Below are 24,376 nucleotides of genomic sequence, written 5' to 3'. Positions count from 1 at the left end.
AAAACTTACTGAGCAAGATTTAATGGTCCTACCGGCCTGGGAATGGTAACAGGCAGGACAGAAAATTCGGCAGACCATGTAAAGGTTTATGGACCTTGGGGAGGACAGGGGGAAATTGGGACATGTGTGGCCAGAAAATCCCACCTCCTGTGTTTCATGGAAAGGAGAGGGAGCTAGAATCTCAGCTGATTTTTGATACATTCTCTCAGCGTGTTCCCTTGCTTGCTGTCCTCATTCAGGAAACTGAGTAATGTTGCAATCTCCTGGTCATACTTGGCTCAGTTTTATCATTTTTCAAATGACCTGTATATAAAATATACAAAGATACGATGGCCACACGTAATAAAGACCATTCAGAAGCTAAAACCTAACCATATATAACAGTCCAATGGCTAAAAGAATTGCTGTTGCTTCCAATATTTCAATGGTTGAACTGCTTTCCTGTTCAGTGCGTTTGTACAGGACCCCTGATCTAAGTGTTACAACAGGTTTTAAATGTTCAGTAAAACCCCGTCAATTGCCTTGTAATTTTCACTAAACAGCAGGTTTTATATGTGAAATCAATTGCGCCTGTGTTAATTGTTTTCTGCTGGTTTTGTTTAAGTCAGTGAGCTGCATTCTGTCAGAATTTTATGGCACTCTTGGAGTAAGTAGGGTGTTGCTTGGTGAATAAATGGTGTATTTCCATTGCAGAGAGCCATTTGGAACTTAAGCAAATTGGAAAATGGTGAAAAGGGAATAATTGCAGACTTAATTGATTCAATGACTCAGTTCCCTTAAATTGCTACAAAAGTTGAACATCTTTCCTGTCTAAAACAATGATATTTTCCTTCATGCTGGGAGGTTGGAAACTGGGTAGCATAGTGGGTTAGAATCTGCCCTTTCAGCTCTGAGACCAGGAGGGAGACGGTAATCTTCGTGCGATCCTCATGTTAAAGTAGGTTCTCCAACCTCTTAACGTATGAGCCAATGCTGTCGGAAAAGGCAAATGAAGTCCAGCCACTGGGCTCCCAGTCCAACTGGTAAAAACCCACAGGAAAATGGTTTCTGTCAGGAACAACAAAGGTGAGAAACAGGACCAGCAACAAGAACGTAGCAGCTCAGCATCAAAGGCCTATCCAGGATAAAACAGGACCCACTTGCAAAGTAATTCTCTGTTAGAAATGTGGACATAGCCACTCTGTGAGAACCCAACCTCACAGCCTACTCCTGCTGTTGAGTCCACATTCCTAGGTACTGAATCCTTGTAAAAAGTCTGACAACACCAGGTTTTAGTCCAACCGATTTATTTGACAGTAAACTCACAAGCTTTCGAGGGGACTCCCTCTTCATCAGGTGAATGGAGAGTTCTGGCCGATTTACATTGGACAATGAACTCTGCCTCAGAAAGGAACTCATCCAGCCATAATCTAATCATGTCTAATCTCTGGACCTAGAATCAATTTGCTATGACTATGTTTGGCTAACTGGTCAGTTGATGAGAGGGAATCATGTAGTACAAAAACCTTCTTTGTACTTTAAGAAATTGCATTTCTCCATGTTATAGAACAGAAGCTGACACGATGCTAAACAAGTGGGATTCTCTCTTTCTTCATCCAGCCAGCAAACTTGAGCCCTGCCTGCTATTTTGAACCTGTAGATTCAGTAGGTAGTGTTTAAAGAATCAACATTATTTTCTTTTCTATCTTTCCAATTTGCAACTGTGTGTGTGTGTATGTGTGTGTGTGTGTGTGTGTGTGTGTGTGAGTGAACCCTTGAATGCATCTGTGTGAGAGATGGAATTTTAAATTTTTTTTTAATTGGTCTGGATGTTAAGTATAATAGGTAATATTCTCTTTTTCAAAAAACACCTACAAGGAAACCTGTAGGTGTGTGTGTTTTTTTTTACAGTAAAAACATGTACAATATTAAACACTCACTAAATTTGTGAACATATCCTTTAAAAAAAAACCGAGGTCAAACATGCAGTGAGCAAAGCCATTCTCATCCTCCTCGCCTGAGACATGGTGGCACAGTGATTAACACTGCTGCCTTACAGCAACAGGGGCCCAGGTTCGATTCCCGGCTTGGGTCACTGTCTGTGTGGAGTTTGCACATTTTCCCGTTTCTAAACACACACTCAGTTTACAGAATACTGATTAGAATGCAAAGTTTTTACAGCTAATCAAGTCTTAAAAGTGCAGACAATGTGAGTGGAGATAGCATTAAGCAAAGGTTAAAGGGATGTGTATTGTCTCCAGACAGGACAGTAAGTGAGATTTTGCAAGCCCAGGCAAGTTATGGGGCTTACAAATAGTGTGACATGAACCCAAGATCCCAATTGAGGCCATCCTCATGTGTGGGGAACTTGGCTATCAGTTTCTACTCAGCGACCCTGCGCTGTCATGTGTCATGAAGGCCGCCTTAGAGAACAATTACCCGAAGATCAGAGGCCGAATACCCGTGACCACTGAAGTATTCGCCAACAGGAAGAGAACAGTTAGTGAGATTTTGCAAGCCCAGGAAAGTCGTGGATGCTCTGGTTTCCTCCCACAGTCAAAAGACATGTGGGTTAGGTGGATTGGCCTTGCTAAATTACCCCTTAGCATCAGAGGGACTAGCTAAGGTAAATAAATGGGATTATGGGGATTGGCCCTGGATGGGATTGTGTTTGGTGCAGATTCGATGGGCTGATTGGCCTCCTTCTGCATTGTAAGATTCTATGATTCTATATTGCGGTACCTCAACAACAGCACTGCGGGAGAACAAGTGGCAGAACAACCATCCACCAACTCAAAGCAAAAAGCATGCAGGAGGGCAGCGGGAATGTTTTTAGCAGATACTTAGAAACCACCATTAGCCAGATTCTATACCTCCCTGAAAACTACAATTGCTTTACTTAACCACTTTACTCAACTTACCAAGAGCTTCAGCAAAAACTTTCAACCCTTTCTGGACCTTGAAAAGTAAACATGTCCCAGAAAAATACAAGAAAAATGAAGACTCCAATTTAACAACAGCACTTCTCGAGTCCCTTGATGAAGAACACCTCATAAGATGACAGGAATCAGCAGAGAAGATTGACACTAGGCACTCAAGCCAAAAAGACATGGAAACCTTTATATGGGCCACATGGGAGCATCTGATAAGGAAAACATCCTCAAAGGACATCACTGGTATTCCCATTAACATGGGACTTGAAAAAAGTACCTACGCTTTCACCTGAAGTTCTGTAATCCCTACAGGACACACTGCACACCTGACTAACTTGGTGGCAACAGCCCCATTCTCGATGGCCCACCTTCCGGTTGACTGCAAATATCAACAATCACAACCTGGTAACTGACCTGAGTGGTGAAGTGCCAAGCTTCAACATTCCATGGAAAATGTGGACAACTCTCAACTGCATGTGGACAGGCTGGGAAAAATGTATCCACTTGATCTACAAGTGGAACATGAAGAATAGTTGAAATTGCGGCTATGGCCAGCTAAGTCAGACCATTGTTCATATACTGAACGCCTGCCTTGAGAGGTCCATTCTTGGTGGCATCAATACCATTAACACTGTCAACTGAAGCTGTTGAACGGATTGTTTCCTCAACATTGAACTATAAAACTGCTATGTCAGCCATATGAATGAAAAAATGACTTCTGGGACCTGAAGTTAAATCCAGCCCAGACCTCTGGGACCTGAATTTAAACACACTAAGAAGTCTCACAACACCAGGTTAAAGTCCAACCAAGTGTTGGGGAACATTTCAGCGGTCATGAGTATTCGGCCTCTGATCTTCAGGAAAGCATTCTCCAAGGCGGCCTTCACGACACACGACAACGCAGAGTTGCTGAGCAGAGACTGATAGCCAAGTTCCGCACACATGAGGACGGCCTCAACCGGGATCTTGGGTTCATGTCACACTATCTGTAACCCCCACGGCTTGCCTGGGTTTGCAAAATCTTACTTACTGTCCTGGCTGGAGACATTACACATCTCTTTAACCTGTGCTTAACTCTCTCTCCACTCACATTGTCTGTGCCTTTAAGACTTGATTACCTGTAAAGACTCACATTCCAACCATTATTTTGTAAATTGAGTTTGTGTCTTTATATGCCCTGCTTGTGAACAGAACTCCCACTTACCTGCTGAAGGAGCAGCGCTCTGAGAGGTAGTGGCTTGTGACTTGTGCTACCAAATAAACCTGTTGAACTTTAATCTGGTGTTGTGAGACCTGTTACTGCCCACCCCAATCCAACGCCGGCATCTCTACAACATGAATTTAAATTCAGCCAGACCTGTAGGACGAATGTCTCCTCTATCTATGTACTCAAAAGGGCATCTTAAGTGAATTTCTAATGAGCAAGAATCATACAACACCAAAATCATTTGGCACTAGTTGATATTGTCCCTTAAATAGGTGATTAGTGCAGGAAATGGAAAATAAGCTATGTTACAGTTATCTGGAGGTTCGGGGCAGAATTTATTGTTGGAGATGAGGACAAAGTTTTGTGTGTTGTCGTATCAGTTCTGGGAAGACTAAATGCTGATAATGGGTGCCTGAAAAGTAAAGTAACCCATCCCTGATCCCTGACACTCCTCACCTTGATGAGTACAAAATAGTGGTGGCCAGCAAAAAACGGAGAGGAAAACACATAAGCGGCAAATGCATTTTAAAGCATTCGCTCAGCTCAGAATTAGCATTTTATGACCTTTATCTTTTAACTACTGCTGATGCTGGTTATCCCTTCTTTTAGCATCCTGTACAGTTTCAAACTGAATGGCAGGAAAGACTTTAAAGATTGCCTTTGGAAAATTAAAATGTTTTTATTCCAGCCTCTGCGCAAATAGCAACTAGATTTAAAAACACAGTTACAGAGTTTATAATACTCTGCGTATATAATGTTTATCATTGACACCTTTGAACAAAAGATTGTGATCTGGAATGCTGAAGGCTATTGCCACTGCCACACTGAGGTTAATCAAAATATTTTTCATCTAGACAAGAAAGTAACATATAAGATGTGCTGTTCAGAACCATCTGGAAAATAGGCCAACATTTCTTTAAAATGGATTGAGTTTTGACCATGTTTACTTGTTCAAATATTTAACTAATCATGTCCCTGAGATGATTTTGGTAATTCTGATGGTTCATTGATTTAAATAGTGAAATGGAACTGGATTTGTACATTTAATACTCAGTTAGCCCTGTGTAGAATTTCCTGAAATCTGTGCTGAAATAATGGCAAAATGCCATTTGTTTCATTGCAAAAGATTGAAGAAATTTGGGCACAAGTCATTTATGTAGATATTCATTAGATAAGGGTATCCAGGGATATGGATTAAAGGCAGATAAATGGAATTGAGCTACAGTTAGCCATGATATGAATGAATGATAGAAGTGGCTCGCAGACAGCCAGCACTTTTTTTTAATTCATTCATGGGACCTGGATATTGCTGACCAGCCAGCGTTTATTACCCAAGCCTAGTTACCCTTGGAGGGCAGTTGATTTGATTTATTTTTTTGATTTGATTTATAATTGTCACATGTATTAATATGCAGTGAAAATATTGTTTCTTTCACACTATACAGACAAAGTATACTGTACATAGAGAAGGAAAGGAGAGGATGCAGTCATAGCTAGGATGTAGAGAAAAATCAACTTAATGTGAATAGGCTGATGGCAGCAGGGAATAAGCTGTTCTTGAGTCGGTTGGTACATGACCTTATGTGGTACATGTATGAGAGTCAAGCACATTGCTGTGGCTCTCGAGTCACATTTGGCCAGACCAGGTAAGGATGGCAGGATTCCTTCCCTGAGGTTTCATTCTCATCATTAGTTTCTTAATTCGAATGCAGGTTCCCAGAACATTAGCGGAGTTTCTGGATTAATAGTCTAGCAATCATACCATAGGCCATCGCATCCTTTGGCCTAGTCTTGTTCCTGGTACCTCAATCTTGACTCCTGGTGGAATAGATCAGGGAAAGTGGCTTATACAATTGCTGGAAAAAATGGTAAGTACAATAAGGAGCAATTTAGAATCCAGCAAAGAGGGACCAAGAAACTGATAAAGGGAGAAGAGCATGTCAGAGCAAACGAATGAGAAATATAAAGGCGGACTTTAAACGGCTCTTTCAGTATGTGAATAGGAAAAGTTTAGCAAGGACGTCACATCATTGGAGGAGACACAAGAATTTACAATGGAGGACAGGGAAAAGGCGGAGAAACTGAGCAATTTTGGGTGGAATTTTCTCTAAAATATGCAGATTGTCGCAGAGGGTGGGAAAATCGGCATTGAAGCCACCAGCACCAATGATGTCTTTCTCTGCCGTGCTGTTAGCCTGATGGAGAAACAAAAGGTGAGGGACGTGTCCCACAATGTCACACAGGCAACTTAGCTTTTAATAGGTCTTTTCTAAGGTGCTGCACCATTGAATTTATTAGAAATCAAAGTGTTCTGTTGGAATGGAGAGCATTTCAAAGAATTCAGCTTGCTAGGAAGCTCAACAACTTCATATCAAAGCTGTGTGCATACATTGGGGCTGAGTACACAGCAGTATAAACTAGAACTCCATCCTCCCGTGCTGCCCCACCCCAACCCCCCATCCCCGTCAGGTAAAATCGACATCTCCTCTCTGTCAAAGGCCTCAAAGGGAGTCTGCTCACACCTGCAGCTTCTGACAGGGAGAAAGGGAAATCTCTGCTGCAGTATGGAGTGCTGCAATGATATAAAAGCTTGTCATATGACTGGGAGAGGTTGCATGGAGGTTAAAGTTACCAGGCCACTTAAGAATTTTCATAGCTGACAGGCAGGAATGCAGATGTTAATCACAGGCTGGCTGAAATCACCATGATGTGGAGATGCTGGCGTTGGACTGGGATAAATACAGTAAGAAGTCTCACAACACCAGGTTAAAGTCCAACAGGTTTATTTGGCAGCACAAGCTTTCAGATCTTGTTCCTTCATCAGATAAGTGAGGACTTGTGTTCACAAACAGGGCATATACAGACATATAAAAATCCACTTCTCCAGCTCCCATCCTAAACACGTTAAAGAAGCCATTCCTTATGGATGAGCTCGCCATATATAGAGGATCTGCTCAGATGAGGAGGCTCACAACAGACAGTTACAGACGCTGAAAGACACCCTCATAAGAACAGGATATGGTGCTCGACTCATCAATCAATAGTTCCGATGCACCACAGCAAAAAACCGCACTGACCTCCTCAGAAGACAAACACAGGACACAACGGATAGAGTACTCTTCGTTGTCCAGTACTTCCCTGGACTAGAGAAGTTACAACATCTTCTCCAGAGCCTTCAACATGTCACCGATGAAGACAAACATCTCGCCAAGGCCATCCCCATTTCTTGCCTTCAAACAATTGCACAACCTCAAACAGGCCATTGTCCACAGCAAATGATCCAGCCTCCAAGAGAACAGTGACCACGACGCCACACAACCCTGCCACAGCAACCTCTGCAAGACATGCCAGATCATCAACACGGATGCCATCATGTCACGTGAGAACACCATCCACCAGGTACACAGTACATACTCTAGCAACTCGGTCAGCATTGTCTACCTGATATGATGCAGGAAATGATGTCCCAAGGCATGGTGCGTTAGTGAGACTGTGCAGATGCTATGGCAATGGGTGAATGAACATCACTTGGCAATCATCAGGCAGGAGTGTTCCCTTCCAGTCGGAGAACACTTCAGCAGTCACGGGCATTCAGCCTCTGATCTTCAGGTAAGCATTCTTCAAGGCGGCCTTCACGACACATGGCAACACAAAGTCACTGAGCAGAAACTGATAGCCAAGTTCTGTACACATAAGAACAGCCTCAACTGGGATTTTGGGTTCATGTCACGCTATCTGTCACCCCAGTGACTTGCCTGGGCTTGCAAAATCTCACCAACTGTCCTGGCTGGAGACAATACATATCTCCTTAATCTATGCTTAATGCTGTCTCCACTTATATTGTCTGTACCTTTAAGATTTGATTACCTGTAAAGACTTGCATTCCAACCATTATCTTGTGAATTGAGTTTGTGTCTGTGTATGTCCTGTTTGTGAACACAAGTCCTCACTCAGCTGATGAAGGAGCGAGACTCCGAAAACTTGTGCTACCAAATAAACCTGTTGGACTTTAACCTGGTGTTGTGACACTATTTCTGAAATCACCATGTCAGGGGTGATCTTCAGGCCTGGAAGGATTAATCCGATCATGACAGCCCCATCCCAGGAGAGAGTGGCAAGGTCAGTCCCCTGCACCCAGCCTGAGCCCATCCAATGCCTAGAACCTATCAGGGACCCTTTCTCTGAAGCCCGGCAGTAGCAGAGGGGCAAATGGCTAATGAACCTACCAGCTTGAGCCCTTAATCTCGAGTTACTCTCATGCCTGGATGGTGGGTGGGGGGACAGTTACCCATTACGTGTGGGTAGGGGGGGGAGGGTGCAGGATGCTCCTCTTTGGTGACGGGTTGGTGATGCCCCCTAGTCAGTTTGGGGAGCAGTATTTCATTTTTGGAGGGGCGGGGGTTCCTTTCCTGTTTCCCAGGGTGGAGGTCAGGCTGCTGTTAAGAAAGGCGGCTCGGGTTCAGGAGCTGGCTGGCGTGTTGCTCGAAATGAGTTTATTAGCATCTTTCAGCTGAGTTAATCCATGCCAATGGCAGTGATAAAGACTCTTGTTTTCCCACCTGCGTGGTCAGTTCGGCCCAATTCTCCTGTTTTGAGACTGCATCATTTTTGATGAGAAACTCGGTATGATTCACCCAGGCATGTGTGGCACAATTCAGCTTCCAATTCTCCCACACTTTGTCATTTTTTGGGAGAAGAGCAAGTTTTGTATTAGCTCAGAGGGGCAGAGCCTAAACACGCCGGTAAGTCTGGCTTCACAGAGATTAGGCACCACTTTTAAAGGGCACCCAAATCTCAAAATGAAATTAGTACCTCTTCTTCCCCCCCCACGGACTTCAGTGATGCTCTCCTCATTGAAGGCATCTTTCCCCACCCCTTCCCCAACAAAGATTGCCAGTATCGGGGAACTGGGGGTCTCCCAATGAGTCCCCCTTCATGCGCCCCCCCCCCTCATGACTTTGTTCATGATCCTCTTCATGCCCCTGCTTCATGGCATTCGCCTCACGAAACCCTTCATGGACCTGTTTTTCATGCCGTCCCTTCATATCCCCCCTTCATGATCCCCTACATGCCCATCCACTTCAGATCCCACTGCCACTCAGGCCTCATCTCCCTCAGGCCCCACCCAACCTCAGCCCCCATTCACTTGAAAATGCCCCCCAACAACCAGACACTGCTCACTTGGCAGTGACAACCTGGCAGTGTTCACCTGACACTGCCAGTTTGGGTACTGTCCAGCCATGTTCCCAACCATCCAGAGGCTTTAGTGGTTCAATTGCCTCTGAACCTCCCTCCCCCGAGTCCCCCACCCCAGTGGACGTCACTACTGATCTCCATTTGCGAAGAGCAGTTGTGAATCTGTGCCTGAGGGTCAGAGAATCCCAGGAGCAGGGAGAATCCAGCCTCTTTGGACCTGACATATTTAAATAAATGTTTAAATATGCCAATCTGGTTCCTGTCCTCCCTGAGCGGGAATCAGTTTATGTCCGGCTGGGTGGCTGGGAGGATTCCAATGGGGCTTTGCGCTGGCATTGAACGTGCTAGACCCCTCACTCGCGATTCTCTGACCCTGCTTCGCTCCAACATCATCTGCCCTGCACAACACAGCCAGAAAATCACTGCTACACTCTCAGAATAAAGGGTAGGCCATTTACAATGTGAGGAGGAGGAATCTCTTCACTTAGAGGGTGGTGAATCCTTGGAATTCTCTAGCCCAGTGGGCATGTTCAAAATGGAAATCAATAGATTTCTGGAGATGAATGATATTGAGGCATATGAGGATAGAATGGGAAAGTGATGTTGAAGTGGGTGATTAGCCATGATCTAACTGAATGGGAGAGCAATATCGATGGGTCAAATAGCCCAGATCTGCCTCTTTGCTTAGGGACATAGAGCTTTGCTCTTTGCTTTGATTTAATCTGACTCACAATAAGCAGTGTCATTGGGTTTCTATTAGAGATACATGACCTGGACTCCAATCCATTGAAATCAATGAGTAATGATGTGAAATATAGAAGTATTGCTAATACACTACGACCTCACTCATCCTTTTATGGTACATGCATTAAAACATCATACCCATTAATTGTGGGCAAGACAGGAGATGTCCCAATGAGAAACATCTTAAAATTACAGCCTCTGTCCAACCGTGCTGAGTTTGTTTCTTATACACATTGTTTACCTGCACCAACCTGAAGCAGCTGCTGAAGATATTAAAAATATGTGAGGCCTTGACATTGGTGCCTGTGGCCAGAAAAGCCTTGCTGAGTTTCATTCTGTGGTGACCTTGGCACAGTGTGAATGGTCAAAATATTTAAGAATGAATCAAAACATTTCAAGCTGAGGATTGGCAAGTATTTAGCAAAGCTCTCCTGGTAATAGCCTTGCTCCAAGCTGCTGCCTGTTATTTCAATGCTATTTTGTTCAGTTACTCTTTTGGCACATTCAGGAGGAATTATAGAAGCAGTTTATCACCAGCAAATTCGGTCGCGTGGACAGTATTGCTGAACTGCTGCTGATTGCATTACATATAAACAGTTGGCATCAATGTCATAACTCAAATGCCAGGTTAGAACAGCCCCATGAATCAGTGCAATGGGTTTAAGGTGGGTGGGAGTTTGGAGCTTTGCACAGAGAATATCATAATAGCCAAGGGGCAACTTTGGTCACTTTCAGTGACACATGACCAAGGACATCCTGCTCCCTTTGGACATCGACACTTCCCAACCTCTCACCATTTAAGAAATACTCTGGCAAGAACCACCTCACCCACCATGCAATCAGGGCAGGCAAGGTTCCGACAACAGAGACCTCCATTGATCTCGGATGGGAATTTCCAATCTCGCCCGAGCGAGGCTGTAAAATCCCATCCTCCATCTTTCTGCTTTCTCTACCAAAGTGGATAACTTCACACTTAATCACATTATTTTCCATCGGCCATGTTCTCGCCCATTCACTTTGCCTATGCAAGTCCCATTAAAGCCTCCTTGCATTTTCCTCATATCTCACATTCCCATCAGCAAATTGGGAAATATTACATTTAGTCCCCACATCCTAATCAATGGCTTAAGCAATGGTGGATTTGGCAATGTTATGGAATTGCAAGTGGGCAGTCTTGGTGATGGTGCAGGTATGTGATTGGAAGCTCGTCCCAGGATCTAATAAAATATCAAGGTTGTGAGCAGCTTGGTTCAACCCAGGATAGTGATGAGGGAGAGGAGTGGAGCCAATAATTAGAGAATTAAATTTGTGATAGGGACCAAAGCCCTTGAGCTCATACTTCCCAATGTTTTATTGAAGGAAATTTCTGCCCATCAAGCACTGGATGTCAGGCAAACAGTGTGACAAATAAAACAGGAGACAAGATAGAAGGTGGTGAGGTAAAGCCAGATGTTATCTGTGTTATATGTTTACAGATGGTACCACATGACACAATAGAGCATACAGATGGGAAATAAGTGAGAGCCAAGGTCAGACTCTTGGGAATACCAGAAGTAAGATTGATGCAGTGGAAAGTAAATCCATTGTAGGCAATCCTTTGGTATGACTGGACATACAAAAATGGAACAAGATGAGGACAGTGCCCACAGCTGAAAACAGGTGAAGTGGCGTTGGAAGAAGATAGTGTGGTTAACTGTGTCAAAGACTGCAGACAGATCCGGACGATTGAGGAGTTATAGATTAATGTGGTCACAGTCATATCGGATGTGCTTCATACCTTTGGTAAGAACCATTTCAGTACTGTGGCAGGATAAAAATGGTCCTATGGCACAAGTTGAGAAAGAACAGAACTGTTATTCTGGTGTCATGGCCAATATTCATTCCTCAACCAACACTGAAAAACAGATTAATTGATTATTTATTTAATTTGTTTGTGCTCAGCACATATTGATTCCCACATTTTCCTGCATTTCAAAAATAGCTGCACTTCAAAAATACTTCATTGCTTGTTGAAGCCATTTAGTGATGTCTTGAGATCATGAAAGATACTATAGAAATGCAAGTTCTTTCCTATTGCCTTTATTTCTATTGTGGGGCTTTTTTGGGCATATTTTCAGTGTATTGTACAGTTTTACTTGGAGCTGGTCTACTAGGTTGTTGTCTTTGTCCCTTCTGACATAGCATGCTTGGCCAGTTTCCTGGGCAGCACCCAGCACTTGGTGGTCTGGATCTCCCAGGAGCTGATGATGTTGCGCTTGTTATAGTGGGCCAGGTGGAAAGCCTCGCCTGCAATACGCTCGAAGGTGTTATTGACAAGCAAGTTAATGATGCTCATGGACTTGGAGGAGATGCCGGTGTTAGGGTGAACCTGCTTTGTCGCTTTGTAGATGTACTCACCTTCTAGGACTTCCTCCTCTATTTGCCACTTTTTATGGTGGCTGCATCTGCGCTTTCTTGATGCCCTTTTTGGAAGCTTATACTTTCTTGTCATTGGACATGGTGAATGCAGATGGTGGGATGGCAAAAAGCAAAGCACTAATAATGTAACATAATAAAAACAGGAGCTGGTGGAAACACTCAGCAGGTCAGGCAGCATCTATGGGGAGAGAAACAGAGTTAAAGTTGATGATCTTTCATCAGGTTGTTACATGATTGGCTATTCCAACTACTTCTATCGTTACCTACATTGGTTAATAATTCTTTCAAATCTATGAGAAAGCTTAAAAGAGTTATGGACATTACACATTTGTATCTAGGTTTCTGTTATTTTAAGCAAAACAACAATTTAAATACTTTAACCAAAAGAAATTGGAGTAGTTTTTTTTTATTTTGCTCGATGGATGTGGGTGCTACTGGTTGTGCCACCATTAATTGCCCACCTCCAAGGGCATTTATGAGTCAACCACGTTGACTCTTGTCAGTCAAGAGTCACATGTAGGCTAGACCAGGTAAAGACAGCAGATTTCCTTCCCTACAGGACATTCGTGAACTTTGTGGGTTTACAACAACCAACAATGGTTTAATGGTCATAATTAGACTTTTAATTCCAGATTTTTATTACATTCAAATTTCACCACCTGCCATGGTGGAATTCAAACCCAGTTCCCCGGAAAATTGGTCCAGCGACAATACCACTACGTCACTGCCTCCCTCACTACTGAAGGAAGTGAATTAATACAGGTTGAATTTCAGTCCAAATACAGCTGGCTCAGAAGATCTCGCCACTTCGACCATGCAATTTTAATACAGGGCCTATTTCATCGGCAAAGTCCAATTTTAACAACATTGATTTAAAAATGAATTTTTAAAGATTACGACAAATGGCACTTTAATTGGGAAATTTGGGGAAAGGGCTCATGGTGCAAAGAATCATAGTCGCAACTTAAGTTCTTGAGCTAGCGATGGCAGAACTGCCGAATATGATTTTAAAACATTAATTGTGATAAGATTGGCGGTAATAAAATTGCAGTAAACATAAATTATTGGCAGGCAAAATTTTGACTACTCTGTTTCTTTTTTTTTGCAGCAGAGTGGACCTTCAGACATGGTGAAGAGGAAAGGTAAGGCACTCTAATTTAAATAGGCGGTATACAACTTGCAGTCAAGGTCCGACCATCAGTGCTAGGACCTTGACTCAAACACGCAAAATGCCTCCCTGCTATTTCAGGTGGGGTGCCCTGTATGCCCGAGGTTTCTAATTTTGCAACCAATTCCCCCAGACTTTATTTCCCTTTCATTCATTTCTCATCCAGAGAGTGGGCAAATCGATGTTGAGTTCCTGTCCTCAGTTGTATTTAACCTTTACTCAGCACTCAGATACAAGAAGCCTGACTTCAATCCAACCTGTCTGACTGGAACAAGATTGAAAGCAGGCAGTGATTTGCCTCAGTTTGGGTGACTGACAAATTGAATAGGAATCCGATTGTTCCTATTGAAATAAAATCTTGGCATTAAGGGCCTATGCTAGTGACACCTTTTGGGAGGGGGGAGAGGATGGAGGAAGGTGGGTGGAGTGCCACTTTCCCTGTGCCCTTCCTATTCTGTACTTGCCCTGGGTTAAAGTTGGCACATAGAGATCAACCTTGTGATCCCATTTTATGTTACTTCTTGGCATGAATGTTTCTCCTGTTTCTCGGTGACCAGAATTGGATGTGCTATTCAAGAGCATCAGATGTTATATCAGTGCGGCTTTTTCCATTCACACCAGTTTTATTTGAGGCTTCTCTGAGTGTGACAGGCAACTTAGCACCGATTATGATGAAGCAAGAATAAATACATGCTGTAAATTTATGCGCTTAAGAACTGAGTTGACGGTACCTTCAGCTTGATTGGCTTGCAGCCATTAACAACCATCAGGTTAAAACTTCTGTGCTTTCATTCTCGATTAGGTTTAAATCACAGTGCCAGAGGTGAAAGATCCAATGACCAGCCATGCCGGCTAGTCATTGATTTTCCACAGGTATTGTATGGAAATCTTCCACTTTTTAAACAGGTGGAAAGTCAGTACTAATAGGGTATTGGAAACAAAATCTTTTTTGTGTGTGAATCCTATTTTTAATGCTTGTACTTGAAGAACCTTTGCAGATATAAGGTTATCTATCACAAGCTAAGCTGACAGAATCATTCACTTCTCATCCTGGATTTGTGTTGAGCATGGATATGGTACTTTTGACTTTTCTGTGCACACTTGAAAGGCAAAATACTTTGGATGCTGAAAATTTTCAATACTTAAATTAGATGATTGTCAACAATGTCAGTTATGTTTCGTGTTTATTCTTTATCTCTCTGTCCATCATTCCACCTATTTATTGGCCTATTTCTCTCCCTTACTTACTTACCTCTATCAGCCATGGCATCTCTTTCTTGTGTCTTTTTACATTTTCACAATCACCTTGTATTTAGAAAGTACTTATAATAAAGAAAATGAAATGGTTACAAGGTGCTTCACAAATTGTTCGATTGTTAGTCAAACTCTTTCCTGCTATGGTTTAAGAGAGTATGCAATACTTGATGGTGGAGTTATTTATATAGACGATAGGTGATCTGTAATGATTTCAATCAGGCGTTGAGGTTGGCCTCATGGAGTATGAACTCCCTGATTAAGGATCCAATTGAAGGGCCAATCAGGGAGTTTTTGCCTTACCCAGGACTGTCAGTTCCTCTGACACCCCCAGAGGTAGACTGTTAACTACTAGCACTCTGTGTACTGCTGTTGTAAGTAAAGTGATTTGGGTCAATCATAGAATCCCTACAGTGCAGAAGGAGGCCATTTACCCTATTGAGTCTGCACCAACCATAGTCTCACCCAGGCCCTATTCCTGTAACCTCACATATTTATTCTACTAATCCCCTTGACACTAAGATAAATTTAGCATAGCCAATCAATCTAACCTGCACATCTTTGGAATGTGGGAGGAAACTGGAGCACCCAGAGGAAACCCACGCAATATGGGGGGAACATGCAAACTCTACACAGGACAGTGGCCTGAGGCCAGAATTGAGCCTGAGTCTTTGGCGCAATGAGCCAGCAAGGTTAACCACTGTGCCACTGTGCTACCCACATGAAGAGCCTTCTGCCTCTGCAGACTTATTACATGAACAATCTAAACTTTTTAAACTTGTTTACTCCATTCTTAAAGTTACAAAGCCAATGCTCAAAGTGAACTGGGCAAACTCAAATCCATTCCTTGCTTGCTCCAAAAACAAATTCGAAATCCAATTGGATCCAATTCATGGTCCCCACAAAAGAGACAAACAAAATCCAAGCTAAACAGGATGAGACACTGAGCTTCATCTTGGTCTTGATCTGATGCTTGACCTGAGCCAAAAGACTGAGAAGTCATCAATTCATACAGTAAGTCCCTTTTTAACTTTGCCCCATTTAACATTGTTTCATTTTAACATTGGTGGGGTTTTGTTCTTGTTTATTATCATGAGATTTGTTTTAACATTATTTCTCATCACCTGTGTAACTCCATGAATGATCTTTTGAAATGGCCTCTCTTGCTCACTGACTTAACTTCCTGCTGCCAATCTGAGACCTGCAACCTCTCTCTGTGACTCAATTTCTCACTGCCGACCCCCGAACCTGCAGCCTCTCCATCTTCCTGACTCAACTTCTCACAGCCAAACCTTCGAACTGTGGCCTCCCCCACTTTCCAACCCACTCTCTCATTGATCTGTCCTCTGGTTGATCCTTCTGCTCCCCGCTTCCCTCTCTTGAACCTTCACTGTGAGGGAAATGAGTGGCAAGAGGCAAGAGAGATAAGCTCTCTTCAAGTAGGGTTCTGATCAGCATAATGCCTTTAGATCAGAAATTTCCCTTCCTCTGCTTGCCTGGATTTTAAACTTGTCAGGAATGGTTCCCTCATCCACAGAGCAGGTGGAGACGGTATAATGTGAAGCAGCTGCCCCACAGTGTTCCTGCTACTCCTGAATATATTCAATCCATTGTTGAGTAACCTGTCTGATTGTTGGGATCAGGGATCAGTTACCAGGAGATTTCTGATCAAAAACTGTGGGCAGCATTGTGCCATGGTGGTTAGGTGGCATGATAGCATGGTGGTTAGTACTGCTGCCTCATTGCTTCAATGACATGTTCAATTTTGACCTTGGGTGACTTTCTGAGTAGAGATTATACATTCTCCCTGTGTCTGTGTGGGTTTCCTCTGGGCACTCCGGTTTCCACCCACACTCGAAAGACGTGCAGATTAGGTTGATTGGCCATGCTAAATTGACCTTAGTTTCAGGAGTGGGGGGAATAGCAGGGTAAATATGCGGGACTACTGAGTGGGATTATTGTATGTGCAGGCTCGATGAGCCAAATGGCCTCCCTCTGTACTGTAGGGATTCTCTGAAAAGGGGGTGAAGCTGATCACAAACCCACTCGAAGAGCATTTACCTCTGGTAAGTCAAAGCTGCTCCTCCTGTCACTTGCTGAGTCACTCCAGAGCCCACACTCAGAGGGAGGGTCCAGGAGGGAGAAGCGGCATGAGGGAGAGTCAGGGAGCAGGAAGGTTGATAAGAGGATGATTCAGGGCCTGCTAGAGGCCGTGAATTAGAAGGTCGGTAGGAGGAAGTGTCAGCAGCAATCGGGGGGATCAAGAGATTGGGAAGGGAATGTGGCCACCAGGATTGACAAGAGAGTGGGAGGAGAAGGAGAAGTAAGGAGAAGGTAACCAAATTTCTTTTATATTTTTAAGTCTATTATATTGTAGAAATTATTTCATTTACAAATGTAGAGGGAGGGGGATTCACCGGCCCCATTCATCACTGGCAGGAATCTTGATGTCCTGCCGAATTGGGAGCCAGGATTAAAACGGGATGACTGAGGTGCATCAATTCCATCAGCATTCGCCTGGATCACCCTGCCGGCCTCGATCAGTTTCCCGCTGAACCTATTGGTTATTCTAAACCTTTCATTAGTTGGTGTGAAGCCCGATTCAAAGACCTCCCACCATTCACCCGCCTCCCCAGTGGGATCTGCACTGGGAGGGCTTGGTGCAGCCTATGAGCATCGTGGATCTGGCACAGTGGACTCCAGGGGAGGGGGGGGGGGGTCAAGGAGGTCAGCGCAGTACCCATACGCCCTTCTGCCACTGCCAGGCTTGCAAAGAGAGGGTCTCCCTAGGGTCCAGGTGGCTGGGTGCACTTGGGTTGGAGAAAAGGGGTTGAACTTAGCACTCTCCCCTGGTTAAAAGGCTCACCTCAGTTCTCTGGAAGTACTTCCCAGTTGTTTTGTTCAATATTCGGCTCTCACTGCCCACAACTCCTCAGCCCTGCACCACCCCTATGTCCCACCCATGCCATCTCATACCAATTCACAGTCAATAGCCCCTGATATCCTTCATGCCAACCCATGCCACCCACAAAACTCTGAAGCTCCCTCATACCTTCCGTGTCAACACACTGACCAAGTCTATGCTCCTTACAGAATCAACAAATCCTAATGTCACAATGACACGTGTGGAATCACTTTAAAAAAAACCTACTGTTATTGCAAACCCGTGAAAGAATCAATCACCCGATTGCTAAAGTTTCACAAGCAGAAACTATGAGCAAATGACATGCCTTATTTGGGACCATTGACAAAATAGACCTGAGAAAACAAAACTGCCAATCGAGTAGTTTTTACCCTAGAGTGCACTTTCCTGCCAGACTGTAATCTATCCAGATCACTACATTGCTCTTTTGCCTTGACCTGAATGAATCCTCTCCTTCCCTTTTCAGTTTAAAGCCTTGTCTGCAACTCTAGTGCAATTTTTACATTTTTTTCGTTCATTTATTAGTGTCACAAATAGGCTTACATTTACACTGCAATTAAGTTACTGTGAAAATCCCCGAGTCGCCACATTCCGGCACCTGTTCGGGTACACTGAGGGAGAATTTAGCACGGCCACAGCACCTAACCAGCACAACTTTCGGACTGTGGGAGGAAACTGGAGCACTCGGAGGAAACCCAGCAGACACAGGGAGAATGTGCGGACTCTACATAGATAGTGACCGAAATCTGGAATCAAACCTGGGTCCCCACCGCTGTGAGGCAGCAGTGCTAACCACTGTGCCACCGTGCCATCCCATTAATTTGCTTGGACAACCTGATATATGAGGCCGGTTCCAGTGAAATAACTGCCTCTTTTCCAAACACAGGTGCCAGTTGGCCTCATGAATCAAACTCACACACATTTAACTCTAACCTGTTTGACACTATGTCAATTTTCACGCAGCTGGGGAATTAATCCAAAATTAATATTTTTTTGATGTTCTCTTTAATATTTGGAAACTAGCCTCTCAAACTCACCCCCTCAGTGGATCCTCATTCACTGATCTGCCTATGTTGTTGGTGCCTCTCTGGATCATGAGAATTAGATCCAGTGTCCTTTTAAATAAAGCCGCCTTCGCCCAATCTTTTGAGCGTAACTGAATCATACTTTGTCCTTTAGCTCACTGCAAACTTTGATTCTTCAAACTGGGAATCCATCCTCACCAGCACTCTGCCTGGTGATTAACTCAGAAACAAACCTTCTGCCCGGCATAGCAACACCTGCTGTGGATTTTCTTCTCCAGTTCTCTGTCTGGCCGACTCTGATAATCTGTACACAGCAAGGCCAGCTGCCTGGTGTTAAAATTGCACCTTATCTTCAATAAGCTTTAATTTGAGTTTCTGCCTCCATTAACAAGAAGGCCACATGGGCTTGTCTCCAGGCATATTTAGTATGAGGCCACATGTGCTTGTCTCTGTGCAGATTCGTTTGGAGGTGACAACCCCCTCTTCAGATTACTCTATTTTACCTGATATTGAAAGAGGTAATTTAAAACAGAGCAGCCTTATGAGGTCCAGCATTTGTAACAGTGTGAATTGCTCTCCAGCTGGCTTTGGGACCACTTCCTGCTGTTCCCTGGATTAGATAGCATTTGAATATTCATATTTCAAGTGTAACAAAATAAAGTTGGCAAGACATGTAATGAAGTTACTTGGGAGAGAAATGAAAAGCCTAGCAAATGTCTCAGCTTTACCTTCTTGCTGCCTTATGTCTGCAGAATAACGGAGGCACAAAGTTCTATTTAAAAAGCCCAGCAGAAATTCCCTGCTGCTTCAGCTGCTTACACAGTTGTTCCCCAGTTTCACACCAATGTTTGCAGTAATCGATTTGCACATAAGCCTACTCAGGAAACTTGTTTGTCTCTCCTTCTGGAGTCCAACAACGGGTCTAACAATTTTATCTAAAGGTGCTATGCCAGTGCAAAATTGCACTGAGGAACTTCCAGGCTGTCTTCCTGATGTCTTTCACAGATTTCCTCCATGTTTAACTCCTTATTCAGAGAGTGGCTGGAACGTGGAACTTCCCTCATGTACTTTTTGTAACATCATTGTCTCAACTGGACTCACCATATAAATACTGTTGCTACCAGAGCAGGTGAAAGGCTAGGGATCCTGCAGTGAGTAACTCACCTCCTGATTACCCAAAGCCTGTCTACCATCTACAACGCACAAGTCAGGAGTGTCATGAAATATTCTCTACTTACCTGGAGCAGGGCAGCTCCAACAACACTGAAGAAACTTGGCACCATTCAGGACAAAGTAGCCTGCTTGATTGGCATCCTTCCCCAAGCATTCACTTCCTCCATCACCAGTGAGGTGTCTACCATCTACAAGATGCACTGCAGGAGGAGCTCACCGAGGCTCTTTAGGTAGCACATTCCAAACCAATGACTACCAGCATCTAGAGGACAAGGGCACCTGGAAATACTGCCACCTGGATGTTCCCCACCAAACCACTCACCACCCTGACTTGGAAATATATCGCTGTTCCTTCACAGGCGCTGGGTCAAAATCCTGAAACTACCTCCCTAACAGCACTGTGAGTATAGCTACACTACAGGGACTTCAGTGGTTAATGAAGATAGCTCACCAACACCTTCTCAAGGGCAATTAGGGATAAGCAACAAATGCTGGCCTAACCAGTGATGTTCACATTCCTAAATAAATCCAAAAAAAATGCAGCCTGTCATTTTTGTAGGGAATTTTCCAATCTCCCTCCATATAGCCAGCTAGTTTTCTTTACTTTTTAACCTTAGAAGCCACAGGAAAATCACACAGCCACCAAACCGATTCATGCTAATTGCAAACGGATGCTGCCAAAAGATCCTTTTACATGATTTAAACCATGGTCAGCAATTTCTTGGAAATTCCTTCTGTTTCACAGTCAGAACTTCACCAGAAACTCCGCACAGACAGTTACTGCTGGCACTCCCGGTGATGTTTTGACAGTGAAATGGGAAGCCCCCAGGAAATTCCCAGCCCATGTGTTGCGTTTATCTGAGAATTTGTTTATTGCAATTACTCTTGAAAGGAAACAACAAAAGCAGTTCATTGGAGTCAGAATTTTTTTTCCAGATTGCTCCAGTCACTTAGCAACTGTGACAAATGGCATTTAACATCGAGAAATGGTAGTGAATTAATTTCAGTCCTAAAATAGTGCTTGTAATTACACAGCCAGGGGTATTTCATTAAACAAAGTTCACTAGGTCAAAAGATTTACCATAGAATCCCTACAGAAGGAGGCCATTCAGCCCATTGAGCTTGCACCAAATCTCCAAAAGACATCTTACCTAGGATCCCCCCTCCGCTATCACCCCACACATTTCTATGGTTAATCCACCAAACTGATACATCTTTGGACACTAAAGGGCAATTTAGCATGGCCAATCCATCTAACCTGCACATTTTTGGGCTGTGGATGGAAACCAAAGTATTCAGAGGAAATACGTGCAAACATGGGGAGAAAGTGCAGACTCCACACAGTCGACTAAGGCTGGAATTGAACCCAGGTCCCTGGCACTGTGAGGCAGCAGTGCTAACCACTGTGCCACCATGCTACCCGTGCCTCGTGCGTTTCAATGTTCAACGCCACTTTGCCAGAAATTATCAATTACCAAGGTGGATTGAATATTAGGTTTCTATTTTTTGGATGCAGTCAATGAACTGGTTGGCTTATGATGCAAAGATTAAAGCTTGACTGTGGTCACATTTTAAATGTTATCCATTCCTGGACACAACAATTATAAAATGACATGTTTGTATCAAACGTTGTTAACCTAAGAAAGTGTTGAATGAGACGAGCATATTGATCCCACCAAACACATTCTTCTAAAGGCCACAATTGTTAATCTCCAATGTTAACTCCATCCATTTCATCTCACGATTACACAGGTTGACTATCCTACAAACTTTCTTTCTGGTCTCCACAGGTGAAGGTCCAGCATACTCATCTCATATTACTTCTATGGCTGTCTTTCTTGGTATAATAATTGCACAGATCAGGACTCAAAGAAGAGCAATTAATGTAAACTTGTTTCAAGGAATGCTGACAGAGATTTAGTGAATCTTTTCCTGAGGTTATTCCAGATCCATCACCTTAAAATGAAAATCACAATGAAACATCCATTTTAAATCATTTTGAAATCATTGCAAAAAAAAATGATGAATGGCATTTTTCCCTGCCAACATTAACATCATACCTTAGACTTATAATATGGCTAGTTTCACTTATGGAGACTTTGTCCCTTTGTTGCAATAAACCCAATCTTAAATAGCAGTTTAATTGGATTTGTGCAGTCTTCTTCTTGAAAGGCGGTGCCTCAGAGTCGAGGATGACTTGCTTCCAAACTAAAAATGAATTCTCAGGTGACTGATGAGTCCAATGTGAGACCTAAAGTCTCTGTCACAGGTGGGGCGGACAGTGTATGGAGGAGTGGGTGGGAGGAGTGATGGGTTGCCATGCGGGCCTTCCTCTGTCAATGCTTCAGCTTGCTCTTGGCGATGAAACTCAAGGCATTCAGCTCTATCCTGATGCTTTTTCTCCATTCCGGGCAGTCTTCGGCCAGGGAATCCCAGGCATTAGTGAGGATGTTGCGTTTTTTCAAGGAGGCGTTGAGGGTGTCCATGAAGTGTTTCCCCTGCCTTCCTCGGGCTCATTTGCCATGTAGAAGTTCCAAATAAAGTGCTTGTAGAGCAGCAACTGATCAAGTTGTAGTGCAGCAACTGATCAGTCACCTTCCAAACTCGTGACCCTCTTACCGAGAAGAACAAGGGCAACAGACACATGAGAACACTGTCACCTACAAGTTCCTCTCCAAGTCCCTCACCATCCTGGAAATATATCCCCGTTCCTTCACTGCCGCTGGGTCAAAATCCTGGAACTGGCTCCCTACCAGCACTGTGGGTGTATCTACACCAAAGATACTGCCTCGGTTTAAGAAGACAGCTCATCAGCATCTTCTCAAGGGCAGTTGGAAATGGGCAGTAAATGCTGGCCCTGTGAGTGACGCCCACATGCTGTGAAAGAATTTTTAAAAATGCATCAAGTGATCAGCAGGGAATATGTGGGTAGTGGTTCACTGCAGTGCTCATTTATGAGAGCATGAAGAGAAGGTAATTTTTCTGTTAGCAAGTAAATAGATTGGCTGTACTCCTTTCCGTGGCACTTTAGATGGTGGGCTAGTGTGTAGGCTGCTAAAAAAAAGCCTTTACTTCAACATCAAGCAACATTGTGGTCATCTTGGAGGTGGAATATTTTAATCAAACAGCTATTGACACCTGCAGAAATTCAGTATTAAAATCCATAATAAGTATAATCAGGGCATAAAGCATGTAATTTGTGCTTCCTTTACAAATCAAAATACTATGTTAAGAAGGAATTCAACTGTGACAGATTATATTTAATATGAGTAATCTAATCATAGACTTTTCCATTACTTCTTGTCTGGACGCTCATCTTCCTGGTTAATGTGTTTGCATTCTGCATATGCAAGCAATAGGATATAATAAATGTGGATTGTAATTCTGAAAAATATCTCCATTATAATGTATTGTGAGCTTGATTCAGTGCCATATCTGTGGCACCAATGCAAAGGCAATTACTTTCATTGTGTTATGGTAAGTCCTCACTATAAGTTCCCTGTTTTCATTTGAATGTTGTGTTTTTAATGAGACCTGATTCATGTTGTGTATTCACACTAACCTTGTTTCGCATTGGATACAAAATAGGGCTGCATGCCTGATTGCCACCATTGTTGTGCGGCCTCACCCTCTCCCTGACCCTCTGGCTTCCCAATCCTTCTGCTGGCCACTGCCATCCTGACCCTGAAACTTCCTGCTCCCGACTTTCTCACTTGTCATCCTCCTCCCAGTGTTTAACCTGGTGTTGTGAGACTATTTACTGTGCCTACCCCAGTCCAATGCCAGCAACTCCACATCATGGCTCCTCCTGGTCATCACCTCTCCAGCTTACCTCCGCGACACTGCAACTCGAAAATGCTCTCACTCCATAAGGTTGCTTTCTGCCTCTCATCCCTCGAGCCTTCACTCAGAGGGTCGACGAGCAGGAGGGTCAGGAGCAGGAGGGTTGGCCAATGGGTGGGTGGTGAGTGGACGAGGTGGCTGGCAGAAGCATTGAGATGGGAGAGATGGGCAGAGGGAAGGTTGCTCGGGAGTGGACAGGTTGAGGAGTTGGAAGATTGGGGAGCAAGATACATGGTGAGTCAAAGGGTCAGAGAGTGGGGGAGAGGGAGTCAGTGGGAGGTAAATAGAAACTATTTGCATATTTCTTTCTATTTTTAATTTATTTTAGTTTAGAAGTTACTTCATTTAGAAATATAATAATTTTGCAATATAGAGTATTTCATCTTACAATGTTTGATGTTTTCAGAGTTTTTTTTGATAGGAAAAGACTTACAGGACCAATCCAAAGCTTTTGCATTGGTTGTAGTGGGAAAACCTGATTCACTCAACATTGGCTCATTTGAAGTTGCACTT

General features: G+C 43.6%; 1 protein-coding gene across 3 annotated transcripts in view; it reads left to right on the top strand.

Annotated features, from left to right (window-relative positions):
* The window catches only part of LOC145351477 (follistatin-related protein 5-like), a 490,544-nt gene that overhangs the window by 74,979 nt on the left and 391,189 nt on the right, over nt 1-24,376 (top strand). For all 3 annotated transcript variants that reach the window (XM_080201073.1, XM_080201071.1, XM_080201072.1), the window contains exon 3: nt 13,586-13,619. In XM_080201073.1, the coding sequence (XP_080057199.1) occupies nt 13,586-13,619 (34 nt within the window). The remainder of the gene's footprint in view (nt 1-13,585; nt 13,620-24,376) is intronic.

The sequence above is a fragment of the Carcharhinus amblyrhynchos genome, chromosome 13 (genome assembly GCF_965287045.1).
Source record: "Carcharhinus amblyrhynchos chromosome 13, sCarAmb.v2.hapA, whole genome shotgun sequence".
NCBI classification, from domain to species: domain Eukaryota; kingdom Metazoa; phylum Chordata; class Chondrichthyes; order Carcharhiniformes; family Carcharhinidae; genus Carcharhinus; species Carcharhinus amblyrhynchos.
This window is presented reverse-complemented; position numbering and strand designations above follow the sequence as displayed.